Here is a 20,378-nt window from a genome sequence, read left to right as displayed (position 1 = left end):
GTGTGTGTGTGTGGGGTGGGGGGGTCAGTGATTTCTTTCTTCAGCTGCCTTCTTTCTTTCTGGAGGCTCAGACTGCCTTTGGCTATGTCCACACGATGAGCTGGGGCGGTAATTTCCCTGCTCACACACGCATACTCGTGGACGCTTGATGAGAGCTAGTGACTGTATAAATAGTAACGTAGCTACAGTAGCACAGGCTGTGACCGTGGAGGCCCGGCTGAGCTGTGCTGAGTACAAACCTGCCTCTAACGGGGGGGCATGTACTTGCCATGGCTCAGCCGTGCCTCGTGCCTCTGCTGTTACCGCGGTGACACTGCTATTTATGCTGGCGCTAGCTCTTGCTGAGCTACCGTGAGTATTTGGACTAGAGCCGGGGAATCGCATCCCCCTGGCTTATAGCACAGGTGCAGCCTTTGATGAATAAATACAACACAACACAAACCCTCCCGCTTACATCCTGCAGTCTGCCTTGTGCAGTAACAGCTAACTCAAAAGGTACATTGGCCGAGCAGTCAGAGGGGTGATTCCATAGAATACCAGGGTTGGAAGGGACCTCAAGAGGTCATCTAGTCCAACCCCCTGCTCGAAGCAGGGCCAATCCCCAATTTTTGACCCAAAGGGCCCCCTCAAGGATTGAACTCACAACCCTGGGTTTAGCAGGCCAATGCTCAAACCACTGAGCTATCCCTCCCCCCAGCATGTGTAGACGTACCTGAGGTAGATCTGATCTAGCTAGCGTGAGAACCAATAGCAGTGAAGGTGCAGCCCAGCAGACTGCAGTCTGGGCTAGCCAGCAGAGTATATTCCCAGGCTCTCTGGCAGACTTGTACTTGGATGGCTAGCCCATGCTGCAGCCGCTTCTCTGTTATTGCTTCCCATGCTAACTCGGTGAAAGGTACCTCTGTACGTCTACATGCGCTGCAATCGCAGTTCCAGTGGCAGCACCGACATACCCAACGTGTAAGTGGGAGACTGGTGGCTCAACAAAATACATGTCTGAACACCTGTCTGCTGCTGGATCGCTTCAGGTATCAAAAGGAAGTTGCACAAGAGCCTGCAGTTCACAGATCATCATATCATACAACCTCCGTACCTCTCTCTGCAGACTTCTGAATAACCACTGTGGATACTGCTTCAGATTGGTAAGAAAACTCTCTCTTACACTGGCATTGCACTAAGATCCAGCCAGCTGATGATGAAGATGGCAAAATTAGTGCTGGGCCTGTGTGTGTTTTTAGAGGGTGTGGTGCTCTTTGGATGCTGGTTTCAAACTAAGATGTACCAAGGAATTCAGTGATCGCTCCGCACAACAGACATACCCTAGAAACACTGCCACTTGGACCTCACTTTTCTTCGAAACCTGCCTTTAACTGTGCACCTACGTATCTGGGCTCTCAGCACTAAGGAATGAGAGGCAAAAATTCTACCACCAAGACAGCACTTTTTCCCTCCAACTCTATACCCCTAGCACTAAGTTGGAGCACTCTCCCTCTGTATCACTAGCAGTCAGGGTGAGTGGCAGGACTCTCTCACACACACACACACACACATATTATCCCCTCCCCCCCCCCCCCAACTAAGTGGCAGGGCTCCCTATCTTTTCTGGCTAAACCACAACTGAACCTGGGATGAGAAAATTGTAGAAACCTATGTCCAGTACACTTTAAGGGTTCTTGCTTACATCAGCACAGTAACAGAACATCTGCTGGGCTTCAGGGATTCTTTTAATTTTGTTAAAGGGTGTTTTCTATTGGAGTGCCCTGGTTTTCTTCAAGATGCTGTTGCATTTTTTTTCTTCCAAAATTTTAAAATAAAACCCAAACTTAGTTCAAATCTCCACATTCCTGAGCCTTCAAGATAAACTATCCCTTTTTGGAATGAGTAAATGTTTCCACTTGAAAATGGAATCTCTTTGGAAAGAAATGGCAGCCAAGTGAAGTGTCATGTGGCTTCAGGCTGCATAAATCTCTTCAGAAAAGCCAACTCTTCACTGTGAAATGGCAACATTAGAGAGCTTCTCTCTCTGTGTCTCAAAGAGAAGTTGTCATGCCACCCACACAGTGCAGCCAGCTGGGACCAGAGCAATCTTTCCTTAGGGCCTGATCCTGTACCCACTGAAATTACACCGGTGACTTCACTAGAAACAGGATCAGACCCCTAAACCTGTAAAGAGTTTGTTTAGTGCTAACAATACAAACAAGTGATAACATTTTACAGCATTTGAACTTCAGTTTGAAGACCAGACTCACCACTTCTTTGATTTCAACCGTGGGGCTGGGTTCCGGGGGATGAGGAACAGAGCTCTCATGGGATGCATGTCACAAAGGGCTAAAAGGTACAACAAGAGACATTAGATAGGGCAGGAAGCAGAAGAGATACAGAGCATTTCACAGATAGAGCATATGTTAGGGGCAGGTGGAGAATCTAGAGACAGGATTTCTCTGAAGTAACAAGAACTCCAACATACCACTACACAGAGGGATTTGAATAAATACCCCTCTGGAGGCACCTTCCAGCCCAAGGAGTGGCATGATTCTAGAGATGGGCTGGAGCTGCAAAGCTTGGACCAAGATCTGAACTCCCCTAAGTTTTGGGGATGTCTGTACCCTGGAGTTTTGGTTTAGAGTTAGGGGCTAGCTATGAAGTTTGTATGCCTGCAGCTTTGTGTTTAACCACACTGACAGGCACTGATGCAGGTGACAGCTCACGTATGTGCTGCACTTCAGAGCCATACCATGTGGTTTACCACCAAAGCCATACCATCTCTGCCCTGGTTACTTTTAACAAACAAGATCCTAGCATAAAACTGATAGGAGTCTTAACAGGTATACGAGTTACCTAAATGCATCAGCTAAATCCTTTGCATTGTTATTGGTGCCACAAGAAAGGCCACTGAAATAATACTCAGCGCATTGACAATGTTTTTCATCCATACACCTCAGAGAGCTTTAAAAAGAAGGGTAATTATTTTTTAATCCCCATTTTAACTAGGAGAAATTGAAGCCCAAGATCACAAGTCAGTGAGACAGCGAGACAGAATCCAGGTCTCTTGACTCCCATTCCAGTGTTATATCCACTGGATCACATGGACTTCTGATAGCATCTAGAAACCTTCCTGTTTCAGTTTGCAACAGTCACCCCCTCTTCTGGGCTCCCCAGCGCACCATTTGTCAGTCTTGTTTAGATTTTTCATCTCCTGGAGGCGGGGACTGTTTGAATGTAGTTTGTTGTACAAAACAGCGTGCGTGGCTGGTGCTTAGCAAATAAGAGCGAGTTACAATTTAGTCATAATAACTCAACCAAGGCAGCGCATCTACTTACGAGGAGCACCTTCTGCCATCTCGATGGCTGTTATCCCCAAAGACCATAAGTCACTCTGAAAAACAAAATACAGAGAAATGTCTAGGGCAGAAGAACCTTGTAACAACCGAGAGTCCTCTGAGGGAGGAGTGTCAGTACTGTACTCCACAGAAAGGGTGTCTGGGCCATTTTATTACTAAGAGTCTGATCTGTATTCTCTCTCTCTAAGTCCTTGAACTCCCGGCTCAGAAGATTTTCTTTTATGTTTTTTTCATTGTCAGTGCTTTGGAGTAGGATTCCCAGTGGAGATGTGGTTTTAACTTTGTTTGAATGACTGAAAAACAATTGCCGTATGAGAACTCGGAAGCCCCAAGATCCAGTGTGATCATGTTTCAATAATAAAGCAATACATCTTTTTGAGAGTAAAAATACAGAAACTCAGACACATGATATTTCAGCCGCAGCAGCAGCACTGGGCAACTCTATGCTGAACTGTTTCACCCTGCTCCCTCTTCCAGTACTGCCAGCTTCTGACTTGTGTGCACCTTAACCTGCAGCCCTAACAGAACAAGGCAGAGTAGGATGTGCAAGCACAGGATACCTCTGGACTCTCCAGACGGAGATACACTGACAGAGTAAATAAGAACTGAATATGATTCAGCCTCCTCTATGGATCTTTCCCTCTCCTGGGGGTGAAGCAGTTTCTCCACATGTGGAAACCGTTCCTCAGATATCACACCATTCATACCAACTTCTGTGGTATCTGCTGTACCTTCTCTCCTCTCCCTTTTTACTTCAACACATTTGAAACATTTTAATACTTGTGAAAGGAGTCAAAATGGCAGTCACATTGCCTGGGGTACTCTGTCGACAGAGGGACAAACCCTGATGTCCTTATTCAAGCCAAATTCTCACTGGAATTTTTGCCTGGGGATGGACTAAATCAGAACGGATGGCCAGTTCATGCCTTTTTTTATTTAAGGCATCTTCACTGGCGTAGCTGAACATCTTGTATGTATTCATGATGTAGTAACATACTACCGTCCTCTTGTTACAGATGAGGAAGCTGAGATAGAGAGAGGGGAAGTGACTTGCCCAAGGTCATATGCAGTGTGTGGCAGACCCAGATATGGAATTTGGACCGCTCAATGACTTGTTTACACTCAGAAGTTTTGCCTCTGACTATACCAGTACAGTAAAGCAGCAGAACCCTTCTGCTGCGGACACAATTATAGCAGGGTTTATACCAGCATAGCTTATTCTGATTCAGGAATGGAAATAAGCTATAGCAGTATAAGGCACCTTTATGCTGGTAGAAATGAATCTAGGCCAGGTCTACAGTATAAACTTGAGCTGGCATAGCTGTGTCTGTCAGAGCTACCAACAAAGGGGGCTGAGGACTGGAATAAGCTCTACCAGCAATGGTGCTGGTATAAACTGTGTCTATACCATGAGGGAGTGCTTTAATAGGACATGATCCTGGTACAGCTATACCAGCAAAGCGCTCCTTGTGTAGTCCTGGACTTACACTAGGGCTTTACTGATATACCTATGTCAGGGGAAAAAAATTAGTTCACCCCCTAACAAACAAACATAGTTATAGCACTAAAATTTTTAAGCATAGATCAGCCCTTAGACTATCCCCTTCATCTAAACTGCCTTGCTTACCCTTTCCTGATGAAGGTGTGGGGGAAGGAAAACTTCCAGTTCCTCTGTTAGGGGAGGCAGGTTTTGCTCTACTTCCTCAGAGAAGCAGCATTGTGTCCAGCCCCAGATCTCAGGGGATCCACCAAATTCCAGGACTATGCATAGATGTCCCATAGGCACTGTGCTGCCAGGGCCAATGAATCATAGAATCATAGAATATCAGGGTTGGAAGGGACCTCAGGAGGTCATCTAGTCCAACCCCCTGCTCAAAGCAGGACCAATCCCCAATTAAATCATCCCAGCCAGGGCTTTGTCAAGCCTGACCTTAAAAACTTCTAAGGAAGGAGATTCTACCACCTCCCTAGGTAACGCATTCACCACCCTCCTAGTGAAAAAGTTTTTCCTAATATCCAACCTAAACCTCTCCCACTGCAACTTGAGACCATTACTCCTTGTTCTGTCATCTTCTACCACTGAGAATAGTCTAGAACCATCCTCTTTGGAACCACCTCTCAGGTAGTTGAAAGCAGCTATCAAATCCCCCCTCATTCTTCTCTTTTGCAGACTAAACAATCCCAGTTCCCTCAGCCTCTCCTCATAAGTCATGTGTTCCAGACCCCTAATCATTTTTATTGCCCTGCGCTGGACTCTCTCCAATTTTTCCACATCCTTCTTGTAGTGATGGGTCTTCTACTATCAGCCACCCCTTTACTCCACCAATGGAAGGGCACCAGAAAAGCTAATACAGCCCATGGTTTCTGCATGGTACTGGGGGAGGGGGTGATGTGGATCAGTGGTCACACAGGAGAGGTGAGAGGTATATGTAGAGGGGTCCCTTCATGCCCGCATCGAGAAAGTGGAATGATCCCTACTGGTGAGGGACTGGACTAAGATCCACCAAAGTATGACCTATAGAAATCTAAACAGTCATCAAGGATGCATTCGTGTTACAACTGACCTGAGCTGGATTTGAACTGATGTTAAAAGGCTCCATGTTCTCCTATCAATCCTCTGAGCCCTCCCTATGGCAACTAATTTCACAACATGCACCACCATCCAATTCGTGGGCAACAGAACAAGGTGGAATGTCATGGCTATGCTTTTAATTCTTTCTAGCAAGACTTTAGTGTTAGGAGCTACTGGCTCAGTTGATACCCTTGCTCTGAGGGGCGTAAATAGCCCACAGTATCAATCAGAGTGCCCAACTGGTAGTGGCCAGCTCACTAGTTAAAATTAGATTATCTATAAATGGATTTGATGCAGTGCCCATGGACAGGCTGCTTAGGATTGCTTAAAAATATAAAGCGTCTTGAGATAATTCAGAAGAAAGAGGGGACTAAGCTAGGGTTTGTTGATTAAACGGGAGACAGGAGAGCTATGTTTCTCCAGTGGGAGGAGAAACAAACAGATACGCTTCCTTGTACTCTGTTCCGAAACGTTCTGCAGCCCACAGGGCAAATTCAGCAACCTTCTGCAGGCGAATTCAGCAACTGATCTCCCTAACACCTAGAGCAAATGGGGAGCTTCTTCTTGGAAAACTCACTTGATATAACTCTCCTATCCCTTCTCCTGGGATCACTGCATTTTCAAATGACAACATTTATATTCCAGGCTAGTCACCAGGAAGCATTTGTAAGTGGTGTTCAACTGCCTGTGCTAGAGAGCATCTAGAAGTCATTGATGTGCTGGATTTAAGCTTTTAGATCCATGAATGAATCTCAAAGACATTTCAGTTCTTGTATACTGGAGAAAATGCTTCAATTACCAGGACACAGGAAAGAATTAATGTATATGCATGAGAGAGAGAGAGAAAGTGATAAGTTTCCTTAGTGGCCATGCTACAACTTACTTTTGGCAGAAGTTAAGTAATTCATTACTCCAGACACTGTGTAGGTAGAGCTGTATAATGATTAATAACCGAGTACCGAATACATTAAAACAGAACACAGACTAATTTCAGTGCCTTCGTTTGAAGTATAGCCTCAGACACATCGCTGAGGTTGGTGGGCAGCCAGCTGGCACCATAAAGGGACTCAGCTAAAGCAAACCCGAGGAGCTCTCCTATAGATGATATACTCCACTGCAGAGCAGGGGAAAAGACCAATCTTTCAGGTACAGCCATCTACTCCAGCAGGGGTCCACTGGCAACAGCTTTGCCTTCTGGTGCCCTTCAGCATATCCGGTTCTATACTGCAGTCCACTAAAATGATTTCTGGTCTTCATTGATATGAAGTCAGTTATCCCAACTGTCTTTGGGATCAGTGGTGGATTACTGCATGGGCCCATGGGGCCTGTGACCAGGGACCCCGGCCAATTTGGCACCTCTGAAAAAATCTCCCTCTGCCATGGCCTCAGGGTGGGAGGAGCTCTTGCTCCTTGACACAGCCATGAAGCCACGGCGGGGGCACAGAGATTCTCCAGTCTTGAGGCCGCAGTGCGAGGGAGGGCAGAAAGGAATGGGGGGGGGCAGGGGGAAAGAGGTAGAATGGGGTCGGGCTGTGGGCTGACTAGCTCAGTGGTTTGAGCATTGGCCTGCTAAACCCAGGGTTGTGAGTTCAATCCTTGAGGGGGCCATTTAGGGATCTGGGGCAAAAATTGGGGATTGGTCCTGCTTTGAGCAGGGGGTTGGACTAGATGACCTCCTGAGGTCCCTTCCAACCCTGATATTCTATGATTCTCTTGAATTTAGCGCAAGAGAATTTAAACTACTGATCTAACAAGAGTTAGAAGGAAGCCCAGGGTTAGAATGTAAGGGGTCCTGGCTCCTACTCGTGGGCTCCAACCACTAGACATGCTGAGATATTCTTAGAGCTTTGCCCAGCCTAGTTTCAGATTCACAGTTGACAGGTCACTGCCACCTCCCTTGGGAGACTATTCTGAAGTCTAATAATTTTCAGAGGCAAGACATTTCTCCTGCTGTTCAGCCTATATTTTCCCCTTATGGAATTTCATCCCAGTTGTCCTAACTGCAATTCCCTATACTTCCCTAAAAACTTCCTCTCCACTGTTGACATTTACACCTTTCAATCTCTTGTGGACCATCACGTCCTCCTTTGTTGTTGTTCACTCAAGCTATACAGTGCATATTGACGATCTCAGTCTTTCCACATGGGTCAATTCTTACAATCCCTTCATCATCATTACTGCTCTTATCTGAACTCCTTCCAATTTCTCAGTAGCCTCCTGGTATTCAGGTGCCCAAGATTATAAACAATATGCCAAGTGATTTTAACTAGATACAGAAACGGATACAGAAAGACCTCTGTGGGTCTGAAAGGGAAGGAAAAAAACAGCAGGAAACACACATTTTATACTGGATTTGGATTTTGTAAAGTTTTTTTTAAAAATTGGAAAAGCTTTGCAGTCCACCTGGCAAAGAGAAAGCACACTAATACATTTGCAATAATCTCATTTTAGTTAAGGAAGCAATCTCCGTTTCCTTTGATTCTAAGCATATTGACAAGATTTCTGTCAACAAAAAAGAAGAAACCTCTAGGAAAAAAACAAACCTCAACAATGTGGGTTCTGTATTTACCTTTTGTGATGTGGTTTATTTTTATGAGGTATTTGTTGTATCCTGTATATTACACAGTCAAGTTCTCCTTGCCTAAGAAAACAGCGAGATCGGAAGCAGTTTTCTGTCCCCAAAGGGTTAAGTCTGTGGAGTTCCTTTTTTTTACCCACTAATTCCAGTCTTTTATATTTGTTATCTCAAGCGATTGGCTTTATACTGATTTGGGATCTGTAGGATCCAATTTGCAACCTTTTAAAAAATTGTCATTTGCATTTTTCTCTCCACTTCAAAGCTAGAGCCTCAGCTGTAGTGAGGTGAACCTAAGACGGGAGCCAGACCCAGTGGCCACCAGACTACAAGCTCTGAAAACACCCCGCAGTTTGGAGTGTTGGCAGCAATCAGCCTTTTGTTTTATATCCACAAACAGCCAATGCCAGCTTCAGAGACAAAACCATCTAGTCTGCTAAGAATATTTGATCCTCGAGGACAATAGGAGAATTCTGATCCCAGTTCCTGCTCGCTGCATATCAAGTATCCTAGCTATTTTGGAAGGAGGAAAACACCAGGGATTTCTGAGGAAAGAAATGTTGGCTATAAAGATATAAAGCCAGGATTTTTAATAATATCAAGGAATTTCAAGTGCTCTTTCCAGTGACTGACTCCTTTTTAGGCTGTAAACCTCTCCATACTGTATTTAGAATATGCAACTTAACAAGGAATCTATCTAGTGCTAGCAAGCAAGAGAGCAGAGAGCATCTCAAAAGGAAGAATCAGGCATACAGGTGAACCACAAACTTACTAGCCTAAGAGCATATATTCAGCAGATGGAAACCCACAGGGTACCTGAGCCAGAATGTCTTCTTGGGTGGGGATTTGCAAGGGAGGAGCTCGGCTTGCTGGAAAGAGCCCTGCCAGTGAAGCCAGGGGAAATGCCAATTCAGCAAATCCCCCCTGCAGTCTCTTTTTGGGCCACTCCTTTGAAGTGCTGGCCAAAGGGCAAACCTGATTCCCCCAGAGGGGAAATGCCTGGGGGAGGGTGGTGACAGCACCACCTGCCCTCTTGTGGAGTGAATATCCTCGGGGGGGCACAGGGAAGTATAATTTACATTTCCCTGAGCCAACATCTATGAAACCAAATCCATGCCGTTCAGTGGTCACTCCCTGGAAAGCCAGTTCCTTAGTGTGAGATGTGTAAAGAGTGACCCAGCTGGGGCAAACTCACTACTTCTCCTTAGCGTTAGTAAAAGGATGCTTCTTCTTGGTTTCTTCAGTTGAGCTATGGCCTATGAACCACGAAGATTTGAGTTTGTGTCCCAGGAACAGTATTGTGCAGACTGTATGTACATACACATAAAGGAAGACCAACTAGAGGATTGGGGTGTCCGCTAATTGGTTAAATCTGCTTAGGTATTTGTCAACCAGTTGGCAGACAGTATATGTACTAACTAAAGAAACATTACAACTGCCCATAAAGTTTTGTAATCTGAACTAAAATGCTTGCGGCAGAGATACACAATATAGTAGCTAGTGTGTGTTACACATAAAAAAAGTTCCCTAAATGATCTCTACTATAAAACAGACTCTCCAGCTCTCCAACAAATGCATGTTGTAGTGGTTAACCAAAGAGAATTAACTATTTGCACATGTGCATATCATTACCAATTTAAATAACCCTCAGGATGAAGTCTGAAGCTGGACAGCTGCTCTCAAGGAAACAATCTGTTAGGTTGATGACTGACATATTTTAATAGAAGAAATGTACAAGATTTTTGGGGACATGTTTGGGCTCTCCATCATACATATTTTATTTGCCCTGTGGGAAAAGTAATCGTCGATCAAAGCTGTGATGCTGTGTCACAATGGTGGAATGTTTGCATCGTCACATGGGAAAGTCATATCACTAATATGTGGCTAGCCTTCTATAAGTCCTTGCCTCAGCGGGTTTAACAGCGCTTTCCAAACATGATTTCTCACATTGCCCTCATAGGATGTGGAATGGGCAAATGCACAGCAAGCTTTAAACTTATTTTTTCAAAATTGCTTATTCATTTTGGAAACCTAGCTTGAGCCACAAAGGGGCTGGTTTTCAAAGGGGATGAACATGTACTGGAGCTCTAGATGACCAGCACTTCTGAAAATCAGGTCCTGACCACCCCAAGCTAGATATTCAAAAATGAGACACCCAGAATTAGCGGACACTTTTGGAGACTTGGGCCTAAGTTAGTCCTACTGTAGGCAAGTCGAGTACAGGAGTCCCAATTTGACCTTCCATCTATTTCTAGTTTGAACTGGGAGTCATGATCCCTGGCTTCTATTCCTGCTTCTGCCATTAACTTGAGGCATGATCTTGGGCAATGGCAACATTGCATCCCCATGACAATGTCATAGGCACTTACATGATGTTACATGATGTCATCAGGCCACAAATAAAATTGGAATGCCGAGCAGGACATAACACAGATCAGTGATAACTGGGACTGTCCCACAAATTTCTGAACATGCAACAACCATAAGACCTCTGTGTGAATGCCAGCCAGACATGCAGACTTGAAGTTATTATTTCAGCTTCTTCTTCTCTTGACAGAATAATATTTAAATACACTACGCTGAACAGCACAACACAACAGTTCAAAGGATGCCCGTAATACCTCATTCAGCATTGAGAAAGACCTTTTGCAGTAATCTTTAATGCTTGAACAGCACAACAAGGATTCACATTAATAACAGACTGACATCTTGGAATCTGACTGCTGTAATGCAGGAGAGAACTTTTCTGCACTTCATTGTGTACTTACAAATTTTAAAAGCTGCCAAATCCTTTGCCAAAATCCTGAATATTAATAATGTTTATGACTGGGACATAACATTTAAGATCAGATCAAGTGCCCTCTTCATATGTTTATGATCAGAATTGTAAATTCAAACAGTGACAATGGCGATTAAAAAAGTCTAACCTGCGATATAGTCTCTCTGAGTCTCTTTGCTCATTTTAATACCGTGACTAATTCAGACACCTTAATGAATATTTTTTAGACCTCATGAATATTACATTTGTAGCAACATGTAAATAAACATGAAGATGCTTGATTGGGTACCTTGAAGTCATAAGTGGCATCAGGATTTTCATCACAGGCAATGACTTCAGGAGCCATCCAATAAGGAGTTCCAATGAAGGTATTTCTTCTACCCACTGTTCTGTCAAGCTGAGCGCTGACACCGAAATCCACTGTGTATAAAAAAATACCATACGAGCATAAGTAAGGCAGAGAAAAAACTGAATGATATTTTTCAGCTGGAACATATGAAGATGGAAAATAATAAAGTCATGTTAAGTTCATACAGACTGACTATTTTCGGTCTTCAGAAAAAGTATGTATTGGGCCAAAGTCACCCCTGACTGAACTCCCCTGAGTTCAATGGAGTCCTAGCAGGGATGGGTTTGGCCATCTGATCTCTCTGTATTGTTGGGAAAAATGCACAGGCTCCTCATTACTAGAGTTTAGTAAGAAGAGATCATGACTCCACTTACTAATGGAGAAGAAGGTTGGGAACGGAAACAAACCAGAGCCTTTGTTCTGTCCTATTCCATGTGTGTCAAGGAAAGCCATACGTTTTTAAAAGCTCCATTTTCTGGAAACACTCTTCCTGGAAATGGCATAAATACAATAGGCATAAGGAGCTAAAGGACAAAGGATCATAGGGAAATGTTAAGTGTGGAGCTGTAAACTAAAGCAACAAGTGATATCTTTCTAATCCATGGTAAAATATTCTGGGCTGGATTCTCTGGTTCACCAAGTTCACTTTGTACCAAGTAACTTAAAATGACTAGAGAATTTCCCCTTGGAGAAGGAACCTCCACCAGTGTAAAGCTGGATGAGCCAGCTGTACAGTGTCCTGAGCTGGAACCACCCTTCGTTGTATAAAGGGAGGGAAATGACATGACTGAATGAGACTTGCTACCCAATTCTCCACTTGTGTAAGATCCCTGAGGTACCTTAAGTTTAAGCTGCCCTTGTGCAGCTTTAACGTGCTGGTGCTGGACAGCTGAGCCTCAAGCTCTCTGTGAACTAATTGGATACTGTCTCCTATATTTTCCTCTTCACTGATGTGTTTTGGGGCATGGGAGGGTGGTGATGTTACCCGTGACACTGGAAATGGAGTGCAGAATAATTCCTCTGACTGAGGTTCTCTCAAGTTTATTGCTCACAGCACCAACAAGACCACCACAGTGCAATGATTAGGGTATAAGACTGTGATTTTGATTGTTCAGTGCACCAACATGCGATTGAGATGGAATCTTCTGTTTAAATCTCAAGGGCATCTAACAGGGTCAGGGTAGAAATATACACTAACAAATTTTCAACATGCCGAGATTGGGTCAATATGCAAAGATGATCATGAATGTGTAAAACCCCATTCAGGTTCACAACTACCCAACTGACAGGGCCAAATGTGATGGTGGAACCGAGCAGATGTCAGTGCATGTGAATTTTTCTACATTTGGATGCCTGCTATCATCTGATGATAATTTAGTGCATGGTATTTAGTCAAATCCAAGTTCATTTGAATGAGTCCAGCACAAAACAATAAGCACAGAAGATACCTGATCTGTCCCCATTCCCAAAGAAGGCAAGTCAGTTACTTACTCTCTACCAGTTTCATTCCATCTTCCCAGCCAACCTCATCCCACACTTTCCTTACATTTGCCACAAGTTCTATGCCATTCTTACCCAGTTTAACTTCTGCATTTTCTGTCAGCAATACATTCTGTCCCTTGATGTCTCGATGAATTACTTTATGCTGGTGTAGATGACTCAAACCCTAGAAAATTCAGTGGATAAGCAAGGTCAGTAGAAACCAAATTCAAAGAACATTATTTTATACCATTTCCCTCTTGCCACCAGCACACTAATTATCCACCAAAAATGGGAGATTTTTGTTGGAATTAAGTCACCTCAAAACACTTTGTCATGTGTACAAAATGTCCTACATTTCACATTGGGAAAGCATGAGTAGAAACACCCACTTAACTGTAATCATGGAAGTCAGTGCTTTATATGGTGAGTGAAAAGAACTGTAAATTCGATAAGGATTTAGGACTGAGCATTCAGTTACTTCAGAAACCAATATTAACCTGAATACCTTAGTATCTATAGTAATGTTTTTTCATGTGCTTTTTGCCTTAGGGAGCCATTTGAGTAGCTGAAAGAGAAAATGTGGTCCTCTCTCTGTATTTCTATCAACCAGGAACTAAAATACCAGATCTCATGTTATATTGGCCCAATAAATAGTATTCATATGCATTAAAAACCTCGATTAAAAATACAAACACTAGAAGTTGCATATACCCCTAATAGAGACATAGCTCAAATTAAAAGTCTCTCTTGAAGGCTAGAGGTAAACTAGTTTCCCATTGTGCCTTTTTATTAGTTCATTAATTTCTTCATGCAACCTGCATTTTTATTTCATGTGTTTACCATTTCAGGGTTTACAAGTAATAGCCACCTATATTGCTAGTCTGGTACAATATGGATTACTTTAAAAACTAATTTCGTATTGGTTTTCATTTCATATTAAATATTCATTTTTTAAAAAGAAAATAATTTCCACTATCACTGCTGGCAGTTATTAGTCATTTTATGCTTGTTACTTTGGGACTACTACAGAGAACAATTTCTACAGAGATCTGGAAGCCTTCTTGCATTCCAGTTCTTAACTGAATTATTACAGTTTTAGACTCTAGCTGTTTGATCCTGCGTGCATCCAAGGAAATGGCAAAGCTTCCATTCAGCTATGTAGGCTCAAGCCCTAGGTGATATAAAATCACATCAAACCTTCAATCTTAAATAATATTTATGAGTTCCCATTGATTACAGTGACAAGATAAGCACCATTAATGATTCGCAATGTTATATCACATTTTCAGTATATGATCATATACTTCTACATGCCACCCCTTTACTATCAGTGATCGGAATGAATTAATTTGAAATGCATCTAAATGTCCTATGAATAATTTACTTCTATAGGCCTGGAATTATTTTAATCGCCCATTAACAAAAGAACTATAAGGACTACTATTAGTGGTATTCCCTAACAGAAGAATGACTGCCACCTTGGGCAAGCTAGAAAATTTGTCTAACAAGACACTATGTTGATTTTTCACTAGCCACATAGATGTATACTTGTATCTTTAAAAATATACCTGGAAGATTTTAAATACAAATATATTGTATATGGACCAAAGTTTCCTTTGCTGTATGGTGCATAAATATGTAACAAGCCAGCTTTTCTTTGTATTATATGTCTTGAATTGTGTTACAAAGCACAAAAGAGTAACAATGTTAAACACTTGAGAATGTCATCTCTCAGACTCTTCTGTGGTTTGTAAAACTAGATCTGGGTTTTGAACCTTCCGCCCACCTCCACTTTAAACCCACGGATTTATTTAAAGATGGGATGAAAAGCACTATCGCCACCATGGTGTTTTTTTCAAAACTAAAGGGAAACCTGTTTTCTGAATGAAGGATAGGAGGATCCTGAAAGAAGAAAGGGGATACTGTAAGCAGTTACTTAGATTGTACGCTCTTTGGGGCAGTGACAATCTCTTTGTTCTGTATTTGTACAGCATCTAGCTCAGTGTCACTACCGCAATACAAAGAAAGAAAGAAAAATCTGGCACAGTTACCATTCCTTTCGGAAGTGCTTCTGATTGGGAGAGAGGAGAGACAAAGAACTAGAAGTGTCCCAATGGTTCCTTCTTGCCTTCTTAAGCGTATATACAACAAGGATGGAGAAAAATCCCTTTTCTGGCTCAGGTTCTTCCCACCCTCCACAAACCCTTTGAGTCATAGGTCATGCAATGACTCTCCTCTCCTCTATAGAAAGAGCAGACCGCTTTCACAGGCTGGCTGGCTTTTCAAGGCAAGCTGGGCTCTGCCTGGCCCATGACCTCGCAGTTACCTCTCAGCCTTACCCCGATCTGTTTATGTAGGGACAATTAGTGATCCCAGCTGGGTGTAATGAGACTGATGCCACCGGCAGAGGACTACTTAAACAGCACTGAGCTCAGTTGAGGGGAGAAGAGGAGACAGGACGTTTCCTCCTTCTTTCTGGGAAGAGCCTGGGGTAGGCCTCAGGGATTGAAAAGGAGGCAAGACTCTCCTATGGAGATAATCCCACAGGGAGCAGTGAAGGCTCCTGGAAGCTGGTGCGGGGGGGGGGGGGCTGAGTTAGGGCCTACAATGGGTGGAAGAGACCCACAGGGAACAGAGTAGGCTCCTGTGGGAGAGAGCCTTGAGACAGGGTTTGTAAGTGGAAGTAGAAGACTTCAGTACCCCAAGGGGACAGAAGAATTATTCAGATATTTGGACCTTTCAGTTACCCCAGAAGGGGTTTGAACTTTATGTGACTTGGTTGGAGGGCCGAGCCATGGAAGACCCAGTGAGAAGCAGACGACCCACAAGAGGTGCTGGAGCCAAGGTACAGGTGACATTATGCACCGATTCAAGGGGACATTCCAAAGGTGTGCCTTTGGAACACTGCAACTACATAGCCAAACACAGCCAAATGTTGAGGCTTGACACTTGATGGTGACTCTACATCATGACCCAGTGGTTAGGTTCTGACTCACTGGTAGGGCTATTTTGCAAAGCAGGCTTACCAGTTCATAAATTTAAACTAAGCCTGTGTAACTGTGGTTTCCCGAGGCTGAAGGAAATGTCGCTACAGCAGCTGATTAGCTACAGTGCTTGTTATTTTGCTCATCAAATCGTGGGGGATGGTGCGGATGGTGGCATGTATTGTAAATAAACAAATGCTTAGTCACCACTGGACAGCAACGGGGACTTCATGAACATTTTATATCCTTCCATGTGCATGTTTGAGCACTCACTTCCTTCCTCATTTTTTGGGCACTCGTTCAGATGGTGGTTGTTTCTTGGAATCTATTCTGTACGGAGTTCCCACACTATGTAGACGATGGACTTAAAAACAAAACTTATTCCTTACATTCATAGATTTTTAAGGTCATCCTATTATGATCATGTAGACTGCCTACCTGAATGACATGGGCATCACTATGGAAGTGCATCATTTACAGAAGGCACACAAATGCACGGCTACGGAACACTGGCACTTGCCAGTGTAAGCCGTTCCAATCCAACCCTCATCTCAGGGGTAGAAAAGTTCCAACATCCTCACTCAAGCCAGTGACACCAGGCAAAGGGAAAAATAAAAATGTGCCATTTGAATCATTTGAATGTGTCTTTTTAAAACACAGATTCCTTCTGCAGACTGTATTAGGACTTCCCTTTCTGTTAATTGAAAATGGAATTCTGTCTTAAATAAATTTTTGTACTGATTTATTATTAAAGGGAATTACATTTTTGTTGAAGGAAAAACAGAGTTAAAAGTCAAGAAACTAACAGAGCTAGGATGCATTAACTGGCAGGTATTTATTATGCATCAGACAAGCACATGAATCATTCAGACCTACAGGCAACTAAGAAGCATTAGCTTATGCCAGCACATTGGCCACACAGCCTAAAGTGCCATCTCACAAGCTTTCCCTCTTTTCTAAGTGTAAAAAGCCAATCTTCAAACACTGCATTTGGTGAATGACATTTAGAACTACAGTAGCTCACTTTGGACACATACCCGTAAAATCTCCCTGCAGATGTACGCAATCCACTCCTCCTTCAAAGTGTTCCCTTTTGTGTTCTTGATCAGATCGGTGACAGAGCCAGCACCACAGAACTCCATCACCAGCTGGCAAAGGAAACAAAAGAACAATGATTGTAATTAAACTTGAAAGCATCCTCTGGGTTGCAATAACCAAATGTAGTACATTGCAGTTGGCAATGTATTTATGATGCAATTTCACTGCAACAGAAAGTGATCACTGAATAATTTTGAGTTGAGTTTATTTGTTTAAAAAGAATTTTTTGCATTGCTTGAGAAGCCTGTTTTCCTTCAAGAGGCATCAGAACAAGAAATTGGAGTAACTTTATTACTGAAAAACAATGGGAAAAAAGTTAGAAATCTTGATGTCACCAATCCCACTGTGACATATTCTATATTCTCACTACAGGGCCTAGTTCTATATCAATGCAAATATGTTATATTCAGGTGCCCCAGAATCAGTCTCTTGAAGATAAATCTTCCATAAATGTGTGCAGACATTATTAAACCAGGGAGAAGTTTTCTACCTATAATTCCATTTCTAATGATCTACTTAAGTTTTCACTCCTTTCTGCTGTGGGGCTGTTCTCTGCTTCCTTTCATATCAGAAAACATCTCTTAATGGGTAAAGTTTGTTAATCTGTGGAACAGTCTGCCAAGGGGAGTAGTTCACTAGAGTTGTTTCAAATCAGACTGGACGGATTTTATCCACTCTTCCACTGTTTAATTTGTTTTAACAGTAAATATAAAAATCCAAACAGAGGGCATGAACCTGAGGATCTTATTCAGGCCCAGGCCCAAAACTGATCAGTCATGAAATAAGAGAGACAAGACCAGCACAATGGGTCTGATCCTGCTATCCATGCACCCACCAAATTCCTACTGTTTTCAGGGAAATTTTGTGCACATAAAGAATGCAGGACTGTACCCAATATGTATATATATACACACACCACATAACATGAATGATCATAAAAGAAAATTTTCCAGTCTGTAGATTGGTTTGCACTTCTTAAATATATGATTTTAATTTTGCTAAAATAATTTGGTTTATTACTTGGGGCTTAGACAATATTTCATGTTTTCAAACCAATTGACATCACTTTACTAAAAACTGAAAGCTGAAAAGAGAAAGGGGGAAAAAAGACAATAAAAGGGTTAACTCCCCCCAACTGCTTGGATGATTCAGTTATAGGTACTATCCTATTGGCACAGTCATAAAACAAAGACCAAACACTGTTACAATCTTCAGTTCAGATAAGATACTTGAATAGAACATTGGGAACAATGCTGTACTAGCAGGAAGAAAGACCATTTTGACCTAGTACGTCCTTTCCATATCTAGTTTTGGTAACTTCTAGAATCATTTGTTTCTCAGGTCTGCTCCAGATGAAGGCTGATAAACTCTTTGCATGTTCCTAAGAAACAAAATTGGACTTAAGAAATGAACTTATGATTGGCTAAATCAGTCATGTGATCGCGCAGGTAATTAATGCAACCACAGAGATTAAAACTTTCTCCTCCTAAATGATAAGAACAAGGATCAAAACACCAAACAGTGTTACCTGGTCGACAGCTTCACAACCCAGAAAACAAAATAATCGATTACTAATTGCTCCCCATAAAATGGAATAATATAACTCTTGGCAAAAAAGAAGTTCTTCCCTTTCTCTTTTCCCTCGTAACTGACTGATACTGTACATGGGAATTGTAATATTTGCATGTGTATCTGGTGAAATAAGCACTTAGGATACTATAGTCATGAGGACTATAGAAAATATTTAGATAAGTCATTAGCTAAATATAATAAATTTGATATACACATACAGGACATAAAACTTAAGGGTTTCATTACATTGCATGCTGCTGTCATGGAGGCTGAGGATAGTTGATGTGTGTGTGAGAGAGACACTCCTTATACCCCCATTCAGACCCCCAACTCCTAACACTACCGTGCCATCATCTCACACTCACGTCCCAGAACATCCCCCTCAACCACACCCCACCCCGCACGTTGATCCAGTTCCCTCCCAAATAAATCCATCTGCAAGTCCCTACCATGACTCCAAACCCACAATTTTGCATCTGGCTAACAGATCGGTGAGTTGTGGCAAGAAACTGAGGGCGAATTTCGAGTCCCAGGCAGGAAAAAAATGGTTGGGAATGACTGTTCATTTGTCTTCTCCCTCAGGACTGACAGACGATGCACATTGTACCTATGTTTATATTGCTCATAACTAGAAAGCAGTGGAAAATGAAGGGACCTTTACCCTATATATTGCAATCACAAAATATTAAAAAGAAGGACCAAACATAATTACAAGTATCCACTTTATCCATTAATTTGAGTGATCATCTCTATAGTCCTGCCAGCTCACTCAGTCCTACACTTCTGTCCTTGATTTCAATTTGTAGCAAGAAGTACATCAAGTAGCCACTTGCCTCATGTAACCCCTGAATAATTGTGAAGTATCCTAAAAATAAAAAAAGATGAGAGTCCCAGGAGAGTTTAATTCCCAACTCAGCTTTTCAAAAACACTAAGAGATGTACAACCCCATAACATGTGTAAGAGAATATCCAGCACCCGCAGATATTATTACAATACTGATAATACCAGCAGCACACGGGTCCAGTTGGGCAAGGGTCCAACAGGGCTTAACAATGAACATTTGTTGCTAACTGTGAGGCATTGCCAATAAGCTGTGCCATTGATTCTTTAAGAGAAGGGGCAGTAGCCAGTGAACAACGTTGTCAATGTATCTCAGCCTGCAGTAGAAGGATAATGGACCTCTGACTCAAAGAATGGCACTTCTTGTGAAGGCTTTGTACTGAAGGGATAAAGAACTAAGCAATTGCTACAAATAGCGATGGACAAAATATGTGAAGTAAAATTGTTCTTCCACAACATTTTGAATTGCCTGTTTGTGTTTTAAATTCACAAAGTACTGCAAAAATATAGCTTTACCGTGAGAAATTATTCAGTGAAGTTGGCCACAGGCTGTATTGAGCTTTATCTTCACCTCCTCCACTGACTAGCCATAACAGTGTTTTGCACATGTACAGCAATTTACAGACATTATGTATCACAACATTTGCGTCATAATGCCAATACCTTCATTTTATACATACAAGAATAGAGGTTTGGAATGGTTAAGAGATTTGCTCGGGGTCACCATACAAGTTGGTGGCAAAAAGCTGGTGATCATGTCCAGGAGTCATGGTCCCTGCCCTGTT

The 20,378-nt window shown here is 42.5% G+C and overlaps 1 protein-coding gene across 14 annotated transcripts in view; it reads right to left on the bottom strand.

The window, feature by feature from the left end:
* The window catches only part of TNIK (TRAF2 and NCK interacting kinase), a 308,730-nt gene that overhangs the window by 94,436 nt on the left and 193,916 nt on the right, over positions 1-20,378 (bottom strand). For all 14 annotated transcript variants that reach the window (XM_073359382.1, XM_073359394.1, XM_073359393.1 and 11 more), the window contains 5 exons: positions 17,120-17,230; positions 13,192-13,282; positions 11,557-11,687; positions 3,322-3,376; positions 2,250-2,328 (listed from right to left, as the gene is read on the bottom strand). In XM_073359382.1, coding sequence (XP_073215483.1) covers positions 2,250-2,328; positions 3,322-3,376; positions 11,557-11,687; positions 13,192-13,282; positions 17,120-17,230 — 467 coding nt within the window. The remainder of the gene's footprint in view (positions 1-2,249; positions 2,329-3,321; positions 3,377-11,556; positions 11,688-13,191; positions 13,283-17,119; positions 17,231-20,378) is intronic.

The sequence above is a fragment of the Lepidochelys kempii genome, chromosome 9 (genome assembly GCF_965140285.1).
Source record: "Lepidochelys kempii isolate rLepKem1 chromosome 9, rLepKem1.hap1, whole genome shotgun sequence".
Lineage (NCBI taxonomy): Eukaryota > Metazoa > Chordata > Testudines > Cheloniidae > Lepidochelys > Lepidochelys kempii.
Note: the sequence above shows the minus strand (reverse complement) of the source record. Positions and strands in the feature narration are given on the sequence as shown.